At 57.9% G+C, this 14,452-nt stretch overlaps 4 protein-coding genes across 4 annotated transcripts in view; 2 read left to right on the top strand and 2 right to left on the bottom strand.

Moving 5' to 3' along the window:
* Positions 1-2,624: 2,624 nt before the first annotated feature.
* On the bottom strand, positions 2,625-4,136 carry POSPLADRAFT_1050345 (hypothetical protein; the record flags this gene model as incomplete). Its single annotated transcript, XM_024479967.1, has 5 exons — positions 2,625-2,810; positions 3,156-3,292; positions 3,346-3,598; positions 3,648-3,938; positions 3,993-4,136. 5 exons carry the CDS (start codon positions 4,134-4,136, stop codon positions 2,625-2,627), a joined length of 1,011 nt encoding a protein of 336 aa, XP_024333703.1.
* Positions 4,137-5,594: 1,458 nt separating this feature from the next.
* POSPLADRAFT_1050344 (hypothetical protein) lies at positions 5,595-6,290 on the top strand (the record flags this gene model as incomplete). Its single annotated transcript, XM_024479966.1, has 2 exons — positions 5,595-6,119; positions 6,186-6,290. The coding sequence occupies 2 exons, from the start codon at positions 5,595-5,597 to the stop codon at positions 6,288-6,290; spliced, it is 630 nt and encodes a 209-aa protein (XP_024333702.1).
* A 276-nt stretch (positions 6,291-6,566) lies between these two features.
* POSPLADRAFT_1158272 (hypothetical protein) lies at positions 6,567-8,315 on the bottom strand (the record flags this gene model as incomplete). The annotated part of the gene is made up of 7 exons (XM_024487299.1): positions 6,567-6,593; positions 6,675-7,385; positions 7,439-7,524; positions 7,584-7,665; positions 7,719-7,771; positions 7,975-8,148; positions 8,198-8,315. The coding sequence occupies 7 exons, from the start codon at positions 8,313-8,315 to the stop codon at positions 6,567-6,569; spliced, it is 1,251 nt and encodes a 416-aa protein (XP_024333701.1).
* Positions 8,316-10,728: 2,413 nt separating this feature from the next.
* POSPLADRAFT_1158293 (hypothetical protein) overlaps positions 10,729-14,452 on the top strand; it is a gene marked incomplete at both ends in the record, with an annotated part of 6,231 nt that continues 2,507 nt past the window's right edge. Inside the window, 7 exons of the mRNA XM_024487302.1 lie at positions 10,729-10,970; positions 11,018-11,193; positions 11,296-11,530; positions 11,742-11,746; positions 12,003-12,180; positions 13,213-13,318; positions 13,383-13,497. Coding sequence (XP_024333700.1) covers positions 10,729-10,970; positions 11,018-11,193; positions 11,296-11,530; positions 11,742-11,746; positions 12,003-12,180; positions 13,213-13,318; positions 13,383-13,497 — 1,057 coding nt within the window. The remainder of the gene's footprint in view (positions 10,971-11,017; positions 11,194-11,295; positions 11,531-11,741; positions 11,747-12,002; positions 12,181-13,212; positions 13,319-13,382; positions 13,498-14,452) is intronic.

Here is a 14,452-nt window from a genome sequence, read left to right as displayed (position 1 = left end):
GAGAGAAAGGGATGTGTCTACTCCCAGGATGTTTCGTAATGTCGTCTGGTGGGCGATCAGGCGTCTAGTGTGTCTTTCCTTTCGATGTCCGCTGTTGTTTTGCGTTTCAAGATAGCCCGGCGCGTATAATCGGTGAATTGCGGTCGTCTCATACGGACGTGTGACGAAAGTAGTGGGCTCTCGTGAGCCTTATGCTGTAGCATACCACAGCGCACAGTACTATCGCGATATGTCAGAAGATATGACCCTGTGCTGTGATGAAAGACTGTTAAGGTGCAACATAGAGAGATCATGTTCACTGTATGATTTCTCTACTGATGGGGGCAGCGCTGGATCTTTTCAGTGATTGCTTTGCTTCGATTGACGACTCGAAGATGCGGGATGAACGAACGCATTCGGTATGTCAAGCTCTAATCAGAATTGCGCAAGATTGTGAAGACGTTCGTGCGCGAAGTATCTGATTTCACTCACTATCATCCGTCGCGCTGTTCCATGGCTAATTGTCTCGAAGAGACTGTCCCGTGCAATTTTTCTCTGAACGTGGTCGTCATTGCACCATTGGCATAACGAGAGCACGACGGATCTATTTGTAGTGACGGGGCGGCGGCGAGACATCTGGCTATGAAAGCCGGAAATCGACTACTCCTCGGACGCACGTAATGGACAACTTGAACGTAAAACTACCCGTTTCTGACAATGCTGATAACAGTTTTGTGCTGGCCCCTACAAGGTCGAGCGCAATAAGGGCCGACTGTCGCACAAGTGAGCGTTGAGGAAATAACGCAGCAGGATCGTCGTGGACGTCGACAGCCGAGAATGAACTCTGCGTTGCCACCAGAGCCATTCAGCCAATCGGAGCGGGGAGACGGGCGCTCCGAGAGAGACGGACTGCCGTGTTCAGCTTCTTGAGCGTTCGTGTTCGCTTCCTTCTCGTCGTGGACGTCCTCATGCGACGTCTCCCTATGTTTGACCTCTGGACTTTTGTACAAGCCGTGGCGAGCAGAAACTGTTTTATTTCACCGTCCAACCTGGGTTCATGTCCATCTCCTAGGGTCAGCCCCACCTCATCCAGGACATGTAGCTCAATCTTCCGTGGTCCGTTCTGCAAATTTGCTTCTCTTTGTAGAACTGTTCTCTGCTATCTGCGTTCGCGTCTTGCTCCTCTCAGCGGCACTATGCAGAGGCTCGTGGCGCCCATTCTCGTTCTCCACACGGTGTCCCGTCGCGTCCTCACGCACGAAGCGCTCCCCATGATGGTCACAAGAGTGTTTTGACCCGAAGGCAGCGGTACGAACCTTGGTGAAGCTCATGTGGTCAGTGAGATGAAAGCTTTCTTTGAAAAGCAGACAAGACCACGCTAATTGCCCTGAATTGACATGGTGGATATATTCATTTCAGGTATTGAAGTCAAACACACCAATCACACTATGGCGCGACATCAGCAGGAGGTAAAAAGTAAGTCATAAAATAGTCAACCCAAACTATGCGGAAGTCTTGTTGATCATGATCTGTGAAGTGATACACAATTCGGAAAAGTACCAACGCGACACATTAAGAGATCAAGAGACAATAACCCCATACCTTAATCCGCTCGCTCGTCTTCGACATCGTCTCTCTCATTGAGCGCATCGACATACTCAAGTAAGGTCTCCATCTCGTCCTCATGCAGAAACTGAGCAGAAGGTCGAGGACCTCCTCGCTGAAGGTCAAGCTCTCCGTGCTTGCTGATCGTAAAGTACTACAGCAGGTGACGGCGGAAATCGCACCGGGTATCAAAGGATGATTCGCAATGCGGAAGAGGGCAAGCAAAATACTTCTCTTTCAGTGGGGCCCTTTTATTCTCAGGCTTGCTGGCGTCGGCACGGGTGATGGCCCGGGATGAGTATTGGCGCACCCATCAATTTTACTGCAGATACCACTATGTAACCTCTTTCTCTTGGCTGCGCGACTGGACTGCACTAATCTGCTCCCAGATCAAGCTGAAGGCCCAAGCTCGTCGGTGTCAATGTTGACGCTTGCAACAGCACGTACCTTGCGCTTCTCCTCTGCAATGCAATGGAGGAGAAGGCTGCCGAGTCAGTGTAGCTGTGATCTGCGAGTGTCGTTCGAACAACTTCCCCGCGCGCGGCTTCGAAACCGAAGAATGCTCCCGCTCGTGGCTACCTGACTGTAGTCCCCGCCTGTGAGAGTCGCGGCACCGACATTTTTGGACAGGCGGGCCTGCTTTGTCACGTTGAAACGGCCCTGGTATGCTGAATACCCGGAGATCTCTCCACGTCACATGGACGAGCTTTGGCTATGGCCAGGAATGATGCTATCGAGCGAATGCGTATTCTCGGGCTGAACACCAAGTAGCAACAGCGAAGATGATAAGATGTACAATGTAATGCGTGGTGAGTCAAAAGGAACGATTTTTGGCGTGCCGGAATCACAGTGCTGAGACATGTTACTGTGCCAGCGTGACTTACGTACATGTGGCGATATCGATCGACGGTGCATGCTGGAGCGGAATTGAACGCATTGAAGAGCGGGCTGGAGTCGAAGGTGAGCATGCTCTCCGCAAAGGTTGAGGTAGGAAGTGCTTCGATAGCAACGCTGCTCTCGTTCGTATTCCCGAACCCCAGCTACTCCCATTGCAGCACGTCGAACGGCGGGAAGTTCATCTTCAATGCGTTCATCTCGAACGGCAAGCCGAGCGGACGGGAGGTATGCGGGAAGGCGGGCGCCTTATCCATGATCTGCTGGTGAGTGGGCTGGCTGACGAGAGCCTTGTTTGCCGTGAGGCGCAAGTCGGATGAGGGGAGAAGATTCTGAAGGAGTTCATTATTCGCTGCATCTCGGCTTCTAGATGGTAGCTCACCTACGCGGTGTCACCATTTGCGGCAGCCTGAGAGGAAAACGTCGCCTCATGAACCTCTCGCTGGCTTCGTGATAATACCACCTGGAGAGAGGCAATATGCGGTTAATCCATCAAGTCGACTGTTCCTGATTAGTTGGCTCACATTAGCGTCTTAAGCAGGCTGTCCATCTGGATCGAGGTCCTTAATTTATTTCAAAGACATAGATTCGCTCATTCCTTCGCTGCGAGCATCCCGGAAGGCCCGTTTGCTCTGCCATTGCCTGAACAGCTTCCTGAGCTAGACGTTGCTTGATACTTCCTCGATTAGCTGCGTCTGCGTCTTTCTGACATTACTGGATTCGATGATCGCCTTGGCGTTAGTAGTGTGTGGCTTTTCTGTGGCCCTAAGGCTCGGCATCGATGCATAAACTGTTTGACGAGTATTTCCAAGACCTGGAGTGGAGCATTGAGTAAGTGTGCATTACGGCTCAGCTGTCGAGACGAACCGTCGACCCCCACTGGGAACTTATACTTGAAAGTGTAAGCGATATCTATGCGTCTCTCACGCTCTTCCTCCGGGCGCGCGGGGCCTACTGTCATTGTGCTGATGAGATTGCGGTATATCTCAGGCGGCTTTCTCATCGGCATTTTCCCTAGAGATCTTCTGAGCTCGTCCAGAAGCAGTCGCACGGGTTCATCTTGGAATGTGGAGGAAAGATCCAGGCTTATTTTCGCCATGGCGTGGTCTGCGTGACCCTCCTGCGCAAAATGAGCAATGCAAACTGGATCGTCGCTTCGATTGACGCACTTTCAAATGTTTATTGTCTCGCAAGAGCCGCACGATAGTGACCGCTGCAGCCGCCGCCTCGAATTTGATCTTTGCCATCCATGTCGGCACAACATACTCCAAGAACCACACACCGCCATTGAAGTTCTGCGCGGGCGGTATGCAGTCGTAGGTTGTCTCGACGTCCACGTCGGGCGCACTGGCCATGCTGGCGTCGAATTTCTTCGCCTCTGTCTGCAGCTGCTCCATGCCCGTATACTTGGCCGGCCAAATCCCTTCCGAGCGTCCTGGAGCGTTCTTTGTTGCGAGGAGCTACGTTTGCTTGGGATGAGAAATGTAGGTCAAGACTAAAAGAGGAGTGCTCACAGAATGGGCGAAGCCCGAACAGGCCACAGATGCACACGTCACTGAGCTCGAGGTTTCTCGGCTGAGGACGGTCTGCCGTGGACACAAGTAGTCAACGATTGAATCAGAATGAGGACGAAAAGAGGTGTCTAGGAGGGTGTGCATCGCGTCGGTGCATAGAACTCAGAGCTGGAGAGAGTAAGGGTGAACCACTATCTAGAACAGAGGGGGCTGATGAGTTTGCTCCTCCACGCAGCCGTCTTTTATATCTGCGGGACTGGGCCGCTCACCACAACGGCATCGCATAACCTACCCGGGGTGACAATTGCGGACAAAAGGCACGCAGGTCCAAGCGATCGATATGACCAAGCGACATGCTAGGGCCGTAACAAAAAAGGCCCTCACAAAAAGCGATCACTGGCTAAAGTACATCCCGCGTCTCTGTTCTAACTTCTCGCGAGTCTCAACAATGAGAGCTTGTCGTGGCCGGTCAGCGAAGTGCCTGGGGAATTATGCTTCGATTTCTTCCATGGCGCGCTAGTACCACGAAGACAAGTTCGGCAAACGAATGGGCTGTTTGGCTGGACCCTATTGGATCCCGACAAGCGATGCCGTGACCGCAAGCATCACAGCTTCGCTGCCAGGAGCCGAGGATGCGTACGGCGTGCCTGGAAGCCGAAGTATGGGGCTAAGCCAACGTTTTCTGTGATGCTTACATCACGAATCGCGAGGCGAAGTCTACATTCTCAATATAGAATGCTACTACAACAGAGGTCCCCAAAGAGATTAAGAGCCCGCGTTGTCGAATTATGCAATCTCGCCTCCGCCTCTTCATTATGTCCCTCAGTTCCTTTCGAATCCTGTACATTTGCAGCGCCCACCTACGCGGACGTCAGCGACGAAATATCTGATGCGACCGTCAGTGGCTGGTTCTCCAATGCCTACATTAATGGGCTGTGAAGCAGTGCTCTTTCGTGTCCTTGCAGCTGAGTAGGCTTAGCTCATATCGACCTTTCTATCTGCGTGACAGTGCACCCGCTTGCTTATAGGATGTGTCAATTTCTCGCGAGAAGCTCACTCTTCCTCTTGTGGATTCACAATTCCGGAGGGTGCTGTGCATCGCCTTTATCTGCTCAGATCTGGAGCGCGGGTGTCTGTGCTAACTGGACATGTTCAGATATTAATTGTTGCAGGTGACATAATAATTCGCAGCGAGCAATCTCCAAAATAATTGGTACAGGCGACCATATCGAGAAATCAGGTGCGTGTGCCACATGCATTATGCGCAACATGAACAGGAATACGCCCACTCCTGCATTCGCACCCGACGCGGCTAAGACTGTTGTCGTGCCTCTTCAAGTCGGGCCCCCGTATAAAGTCACGAGCAGCAGAAACGCCCACGCGGTACAAGAGTGACCCTTCGCTTGTCTTTTCCGACTCTGCCTTTTCCACTCCCGTGGCGCGCATGCCTCGTTGCGTGGCCCATCAAGCACGGGGCTGTGAACAGCCATTGTATAGAAAGCGGGCGAGCGGCTCCTGCATGCTCATCCATCCCTCGAGTTCAGTCCTGCTACCTTTCCTCGGCAGTCTTCCTCGGCAGTCTTCAACGCTCTCTGCTTCACCATGGGCATGCCCCTCCGCTCATGTATCAAGGCTGCCGAGCCCATCGAACCTCCTACAGCCACGCCCTCATGTACGTCTCCGCCCTGGCTGGCGGGCATATCGTCCGACTGCCGCTGGGCCGGGGGGCCGACGTGCACCCCCACGCTCGAGACCCACGCCCTCATCCACCGCGGAGAGGGACAGCGCTTCATCGCGGTCCTACCACCGGCCACCGAGGGCCTGCTGCCGGCCACCGAGGACGTGGCGAGGTCATACAAGCCCGCGGGCCTGCGGTGCTTCATGTGGGTGGCGCTGGGATTGTTTGATCAGATGTTGTGCATGAGCGGCATCGCGGAGCGACACCGCTGCCTTCAAGTTGAGCCGTGCAGCGTCATGGCGGGCGAGTTCGCCCCGGGGACTCTACCCGCGATATCTGTGGCTGTCAAGGAAGAGGATGCCAATCGTGCGATCGACGGGGACCTCTCGGACACGGGCATGTCGAATTCGGATGGGGACCGTCCGCCGTTGATGATCCCTCCGCCACAGGTGCGTAGGGGTCTTTCGCCGGCAAACCATGCCGCAATACTGATTGACCTCTGTATAGTGTATAAGGTAACCTCCAGGCCTCTGGATTCGACCGAAGAGCAAGCCCTTGATGGACGCCTCGCCGCTGGCGGCTGGTGCAACGCGCTCACTTCCGTACGGTATAACTTATGACCGTCATATATTGACTCATGATCCCAGGCACCTCTACGCCCGCCCAAGGTTTTATTTATTGCACTCTGCGCTTGATTAGGGTGTTCTTGATGTATCTTGCACTTGGTCAGAATGTAATTTTATTCTGCATCAAACATGACACGCCTCATTTGTGAAACCAACGCGGCCGTTCAACTCATCCATATCACGTCCGCACGACCATAGTTCCCCGTGGATACACTTCTATTGTTCAATTATCGACGTAGCGATTCTCTAAAGCTCTACACGCCACAACCTCTATTTTCCGCGCGCCCCAACCTCCATCTTTCACGCACACTCTAATGATGTGCCACGAAGTATGTCGTCGCAGGCGGAGCCAGCGAACGGCGCTTACACTGCACGCACACCGTCCATGCCCGTCTTCAGCGCGCCAACGACCGCCATCCCCGCGCGCCGGCGCGCCTCCACCTCCCCGCCCAGCGCAGCCTCCCACCACCGCGCGCCCCCGTCCTCACCCCCGTCCTCGCGCGCGCCCACCTCGCGCCATCCGCCCGCATAGAACGCGCGCAGCCCGCCCAGCTCCAGCTCGCTCCCGCGCAGCCGTTTTACCTCCGCCCAGAACGGCGGCGGGCGCGCGTGCGAGAAGCCCTCTCCAGCGGCGGCGTCGTCGCCCTCGCCACCCGCGCCGTCGCTCGAGCCGGAGCCCGCGGCCGCCGCGCGCGCGTCGCACATCCCGTCGCACGTCAGCACGAGCGCGGGCGGGACGGTGATGCGCCCGACCTTGAAGCACACCTCGGACACCGCGACGCAGTGCAGCGTCACGTCGTCGTCCGGGTCCGCGTGCATGCGCAGCGCCGCGGCGACTGCGACGGCGTGTGCGTCGGGCTTCGCGTCGGGCGTGGCGCGCACGGGGGTGGCGGCGTCCTCGGGCGTCCCGGATGTAAGCAGGAGGGGCGTGGCGGGCGTGTGCAGGAGGGGCACGGGGGCCTGCTGGGCGCGCGCGTCGTGCTCGGGGGGCGTCGGCGGCAGGCGGTGCTCCGCGGCGGGCTGCTTCGTCGCCCTCTTCTGCGTTTTGCTGGGCTTGGACTTGGTGACGTAGTGCGCGACGAGGAAGAGCTGCGCGGCGCGGTCAGGACGGCGCGGAGACGGTCAGCGGAGACGGTGCGCACCCATTTGTTGTCCCAGGACACGATGCGGACACGGATCTCGTAGCGCGCGAGAATCGGGATCTCGCGGAGAAACGTGTAGTGCGTGCCTGTGCGTGTGCAGGTCAGTGGTCAGCGTGCGCGCGGGGGGGAAGGAAGGGAGACTCACCGCCGAGCGGCATCCAGCCTCCGGCGCGGAAGAACGTAGGGAAACACTTCAGCACGTGCGCGAGGCGCGCCGAGTCCAAGCTCTGCAGGCGGGGTCAGCATGCCGTATACCGTATGGGCCCGAACGCGGACGCACCTTGGCGTAGCAGGAGTTGCTCAGGTGGAGGTTGTAGTCGCAGTCGTCGGGGCCTGGGGGCGGTCAAGTCAGCTCGAAGGTCGGGACGCGTGCGGGACCGCTGCAAACGGCAAATGGAGATATCGAGGCGGGCCGCGGCTGGGGCCACACATGGGCCACGGGTTCAGAGCAAAGATACATATGGCAAACGGACCCCAAGGACGTCGCGATGGTGTGGGGCATGGCCAGAAGAACGGAGGGAACACGGAAGACTCACTCGCCCAGCCCTTCCAAGCTACCGTGACATCGAATGGGCTCTTGCCCACCGGCGACAGCGCCGCGAGCCACTGCGCCTTGGCACGCTGCTTGACATGGCGCGGCTTGAAGAGGAGGCGCAGGCGCAGGAGGTGCAATCTGAGGCGCAGCGCGATGAGCGGGCTGAACACGCGAACTAGAAAGCGGGTGAGACGGAGAGCACGCGCGGATGCGGGGACGCTCACAGTGCCACGAAAGCGGCCAGGAGCGGAGGTTGACGAGGAAGACGAGGCAGGCGGTGTATTTGAGGAGGCGGACGCCGAGGGAGGCGAGCACGAGCAGACGTCGCGTGACGGCGTCCATGGCCACAGACGCAAGCGAAGACGATCACGGTCAAGAAGAGACAGCCAGCTCAAGAAGCAGCCTCAGCAAGAGAGCCGCGTCCGTCCCGCTCGGAGCGCCCGCACGCGGCGCCGTCTATCACATGCCTGGAGTGCGCACCCGACGTCTCCTCTCAATCAACTGCTTCGTGCGCAACCCACCATCGAGCTGAGGCATTGGCCGTCCAGTGGTGTCGATAGCGATGGCCAACGCAGATACTTTGCACAATCGACCGTTCGACGTAACTCAAGCGCCTACTACCTGGTATGGTAGTGACCCGCTTACATAGCGATCGCCTCGTCTCGCGCTTTCCCTCAGTCCACTACTACAAGAGCGCACGGCTCGCTATCTTCAGGCACGGCAGTTCATTTCACTACTTTGTAAGTTTTGTTCGAATATGGTTTACAGTTTCATATCCGCTGGAGGGCATCGCCCTATGACGGAGAGTACATGCGCCAACAAGCGGTCTTGTTCCTTATAGTAGAGGGACAGATAGCGTCCCGCACTGCGCAGGCAGGCGCATCCTTTTCATTCCGATATCTATAACCTCCTTCTTCTATCGCAGCGACATCACGACCGCTGTCTGCGCCACACACGCGCGACGCAGCTCACACCGAATGGATGGTCGTGCTGCAGACATTGTATGGCGAGCACGAGTGGTACACTACACGGCAGCAATACACGGCGCAGATGAGCGCCTGATCTAGATACAACGGAGACTTTATTTTGTTGTTTGGGTAGTGGTAGCATCGTGGAACAAGTTGATGAGGGAAGAGCTATGAGATATCGCTGTTTGCGATCACGGACTGTGCAGCGTCGTGGCGTGCGCAGGGATTTCGCTCTGGCCAGAAGATCGTAGAACATCTGTGTGGTGTAACTGCAAGGGGTACTGGCCGCCCAGTCCCTCTCTAGTCGTGCACGCAGGTCCATAGGGGTGTGTAGAGATTGCGCTACACACAGTAGTGCGAGCGTGGACAATATGGGACACGGACTACGGAGGGCGTGCTTGCCGCTGCGGGTCGAAGAGCGAATGGCGAACCAGGGGCGGGAGGCACGCGTATGTGGCGCATGGCACTGAGTGTGATGTGAAGACGGTGGATGGCGCTATGAAGGACGGGCGCAGTGCCAGTGTGTTGTTTAGGTAGTGGTAGCATCGTGGAGCAAGTCGCTGAGGGAAGAGCTATGAGATACCGCTGTTTGTGATCACGGAGTGTCCTGTGTGGGGCATCGTTCGCGGAGATAGTGACCGCGGTGGGGCGATGAGGCGCAGGCTTCAGAAGGGTGTTCTGGCCGGGTCGCTGCTGTAGAGAATGCGCCCGCGAGTCGGTCCTATGCGCTGTGGTACCCGTAGGGACCTCGCAGGACCGAGGTAGTCTTGCATTTCCGGTCCCATGCGCGTGGGCCGGATGGGCCTTCATGTGTCGCCATAGCTCACTACAACACTGGGTTGCCTGCCCGCAGACGGAAAATGTGGGCTTCCCATGCGCGATCGAGGCCTTGGGGTTCAATACTTCGGCCTTGACCTGCCGCGGTCACGCGCGCGTGTGCTGGAGGAAGGCCACATTATGGATATCTGCACTCCCCGCGGTTCGTGTGTCATATTCACGACACTGCAGGAACAAAGGTGAGGATGGATACGAGCAGCGCGATAACACCCCGTGCTTACATCCTGAGAAATGTAGCACCCCAAGCGCGCACCACAGGTCTTGTCACGTCGCGTACATAAGTTTCGATAAGCCCTTGTTGCAGGGCTGTCAACTGTACACCTTTTCCTCTTGGGGTGCCTGCTGGAGTGAAGACTATACCGCCTTCGATGGTTGTGTCCCAAGTCGTTGGCAGTATGTATACGGCACTTTTCTCGGGGATGCCATGCGCGTGGCATTTGGGCACCTTTGTGTGACGATTGGATCAGGAAGGGAGAGCGAGCGCGCGCCTCGAGGTCGCGGGGATCCCATGGCATCCGTGTGCAGAGTTACGACTTGGAGGGAAGAAGAGTGGGAAAGTGATGTCGAGGGGAGGCGGATGATGCTTGTCGTCCAACGCAGCCGCCTTTTATATCTCAGCAAGCAAGCGCTAGTCACGACGGTCCACCGCAGAAGCGTCGCTTTGTCTCCACATGTCCACAAAGAGAACAAAAGGCGATCGGGCCAAAGCGAGCGATCTGATCAGGCGGCGCACAGTGGAAGACCCATCAGTGGCTAGTGGCTAGAAGAGGTTGAAATACATGTCATGATGTTCTTTGTCATCGATTCGCTGGACCGTCGACAGCTGACAGACGGCTTTCCGCTCAACATAGGGTTCTATGATCGTCGCACATGGTGACTAAGCGCGAGCGCGCCACATTCGAGCCTATAGCACCTACCTAATATGGTAATGGCTCACTACGTACATAGCGATGAGAGCGTGCGAGAAGAGACCGAGTGGATTTGAGGAGATGGGACAAGGAAAGGGGAATAGAGAGCGGTGGGGAGTGGCGGGGAGTAAGGGCGCTTGGAGGCACACAAGAGAGAGCAAGTTGCAACAAAATATATTCAAAGGCCTTGCTGCCACCCATACACTCTCGTCCAGTACCATCTACGTCGCCCCGCCCATCGCTCTCTCCTCGCGCGCCGCCATCCTGCCACCAGCCTCCATCCTGTGCGCGCGGATCCCTGGTGCAGATAACGTCTGTACCGCACGGTCAGCACGCTTCGCGCCAACTCGCTGGCACATCGCAGGAGCACGCGCTGTCCCGGTCAGCGTCGTCGCGCGTCGGGGACAAGACACTGGGCTGCAACATCCAAGTCCGCCCGGCCAGCAACGGCGAACACCACCACAACGGATGCTGACCGGGCATACAACGCCGCACGTTGCTGCTACTGTGCGTATTCGCCCTTGCGCCTGCGAGAAGAAAAAGCGGTCGCCATCCCGTGCACGAGGACTCACCACTACGTTCGGAGACCTGGACACTGCACCTGGTCAGTTCACCGCTTCGAACCGTCTCCGCGTGACGCTCTTGCGAGTGTTGCGCTCCCAACGGCACGATACATGTTGTGCCCGCTTGGTCTTGCGTCCCGCTCACGCCCAACACACCCAGCGAGCCATTTCGGTCAGCGCGCGCTGCTTACTGCACTTCTGGAGGTTGCGTGGCGCCTGTTTTTTTGCCGCCGCCTACGCCTGCAAGACCGCCGCTCAATGGTTAGTGCAACTGCAAAAAGGTATGCCCAAACTTACTATGACACCTTTGGCACAGCCCGCATCTGGCACAGCCCAAAGTGTAGCCACGCTGCCCGACAGTCCCGCATCCGCGTGCCGCGCTGATGTCCATCGCTGCCAGTTGCTTCAACAGCCCGTGTCCCCCACGTCTATTGACCGTGTTCCCGGCTAATTTCCCGCGAGCATTCGCAGTCCTATTATCTTACCAGCCAGCCAAGGTAAGGCGATCCGAATATCCTAGGCGCATGCCTCGTAGTCACCTAAATAAGACTATTAGTATCCATTCAGCCGCACTATCCAGCTTTCCAACTCATCTCACCAAACACGATACGGTCGCCACGCTGTGCTGCACTGTGTCTTGCTTTGCGCGCAACACAAGCCCTAGACGCGGCCATCAATGCACGACCAGATGTCAATCATCGTCAGCACTCCGGACAGTAAATCAGACATACAGTGAACTGACCACGTAGCTAGGACCGCAGCGGGATGAGCGGCATTCCGCGCTTGAGCACCCTGTTGTTGCGATTGCATCTCGGCCGTGCATGTGCATAGGAGGCGAGGCGAGGTGGTCACATCAACCCCTGTTTTCATGCCAGACATTTTTCTGTACCACAAAACTCACGCTCTCTACGAAGAGATCAATCGCGACACTGTGAGCAAATAACAAGGCTGTCTACGGATCCACGGCACCAGCACGCTCCTCATACAGTGTCATTACGGACATCGAATATGGCCGGCTCATCTTGACGGCACCGCACACATGAGCGCGCGAGCGTCGAGCATCGAGGCGTGCCGGTGGTGGGAGGACAAGACAACACAGTTGCCCTGCCGCAGCCATTGTGCGAGATATCAGTGTGCGGCCATCTGAGAGCGCGCAAATGCCTCTCTTGCAATGCATCGCGTGCAGCGTGTAAGCGGTAGCAGATCAGCTGCGGATGCCCCTCGCACGTCGCACTCGTTCGTACCGGACAGCGATGCAAACACCGGTGGTGCAGCGGATCGCGTGCGGACACTCCTCGCACATCACACTCGTTTGCACTGAACGGCGTGGCCGGCCATCCATCTCGCGTTGGAATTCATCACGTCGTCATGGCGTGTGACCGCATCTCGCGAGCATGCGAGGGATTATCCTCCGCCCGCCTGCCCTTTGAACACGCTGCGTTCTGCGCGTTGCGGCGCTCTGGGCCAGCTCTGGGACCGCCGCACGACATGTCTGCGGCTGGCTGACAACACGGGCCCACTCTGCGACCTAGCAGGAGTGACAGCCACGGACGGCCTCGAGTTAAGACTTCCATCGTAGTGTTAATTTCTCGGACGGAGCGACAGACAGTGTGGACGCGGGGAACGGGCGTACGCCGTGGAGCCCTGCACTGTTGGCGGCGTCAATGCTGCCGTGTAAAATACGTACACGCAATCCGGTGCCGCGCGCCGTCTATGTAATGCCTGTTCACGTCTATCTGATCCCCGGATGAGTGTGCGCATCCGCCATAACATCCTCCTTGCGGCTGCGCCCGCGCGGGCTGCTTTTGCACTGAGACGGCCATTCAGCACGCATCCCTTGCCGTTCGTTCTCTCGTCTTCTCCCACACGAGTCCCGTCTCGGCTCTGGCCGCCCACGTCCGCCTCGCGTTTCCGTTCCTGTTCCTGTCTGGTCCCTCCCGCATCAATTCATTCCGCTTCCTAGCTGTAGGAGCCGGCCGCCCGTCGTTCGCAGGCTAGCCGCACCGGCACACGCTCAGACGGAAACACCGTACGACAATGGAAGTCAGCGTGCGCGACGCGTTGGGAGGGTATGCGCACGCCCGTCGACAAGGTGACAGGACGCGCATACGCGCAAATAGAATATGCGTACAGCAGCGGGCTCGCACGCTTGGCCAACGCCAGGCTAAGAAGAGCGCCGCACGAGTGCAGCACCCTTGTCCGGCAAGGATGCGGACGCACAGCGGCTTCGCGCGACTGAACGTCGTGTGTGTGCACACACGCTCAGCTGGATGCCGCGCAGCAGAGCCTTCGACTCTGTCCACAACACCGGAAAGCGGGAGACCGCACGCAACAGGCGGCTGCAAAAATGATAACGGGCGGGAGCCGTCTACCAGGGCACTTCTGCCCGCTGCCCGCGTGCCATGGACACGGCGCCTCGTACGTACATGTGCGCAGCGCGCCGCGAGGCCCGCGATGCGGCGAATCTCTCGGTGCGTCTTGCGGCATGTCCCTTGCACTCGGATGACCGGGGAGGACGCGGGTCGCGCACGCAGGGCGGGCAGGGCGGCTATGTCCATGGGTCGATGTGCCCGCGCTGTCTGTCGCACCGACGTCCGGCGAGCAGCGCGTCTGGTGTCCTGGACGCGACCCAGCACGAAGGGTGAGCAGACGCGCGGCCATCCTCCCACCGCATATCTCCTGCCGCGTATCTGACACTGGGTCGCGAGGGAGACGCGGGAGACGCGAGATCGCGACGAACCGTCGCGCCCGCATCCGGGGGGTGTCCGTGCAAACGAGGCAAGGGGTGCACAAGCACCGGGTGCGGGAGGCAGGGATAATGTGCCTGGGGCGGGTACGGCGGCGCAGGGACGTCAGGAGGAGTGAGCAGCGCAGAGGGGGATGAGGAAATGGAGTGGAGAATGCGCAGGAAATACGCACGGAGGAGCGGCCGGGCGGCGCAAGGCGGGCGAGGACGCATCAGACGCGGCTGACACGGAATCCCCATTGTGCGTTGCTAGGCCGCCTTTCCGCAAGCAATGAGCGCCGATGGAGATGGTCCGGGCGTGGGATGCAGAGAGGTGTCGTCGTCGGAATATAAGAAAGGAAAGGAGCGCGAAGGATAGCGGCGTGGTCGCGTGCTGGCTATCTTCCTCGTCGCCTTTGACTAGCTGGTTTCTGGGCCTTGAGGACGCCGTCCAGAAGCTCTGTCGAGAGGGGCAGGC

This window comes from Postia placenta (genome assembly GCF_002117355.1).
Source record: "Postia placenta MAD-698-R-SB12 unplaced genomic scaffold POSPLAscaffold_20, whole genome shotgun sequence".
NCBI classification, from domain to species: Eukaryota; Fungi; Basidiomycota; class Agaricomycetes; order Polyporales; family Adustoporiaceae; genus Rhodonia; species Rhodonia placenta.
This window is presented reverse-complemented; position numbering and strand designations above follow the sequence as displayed.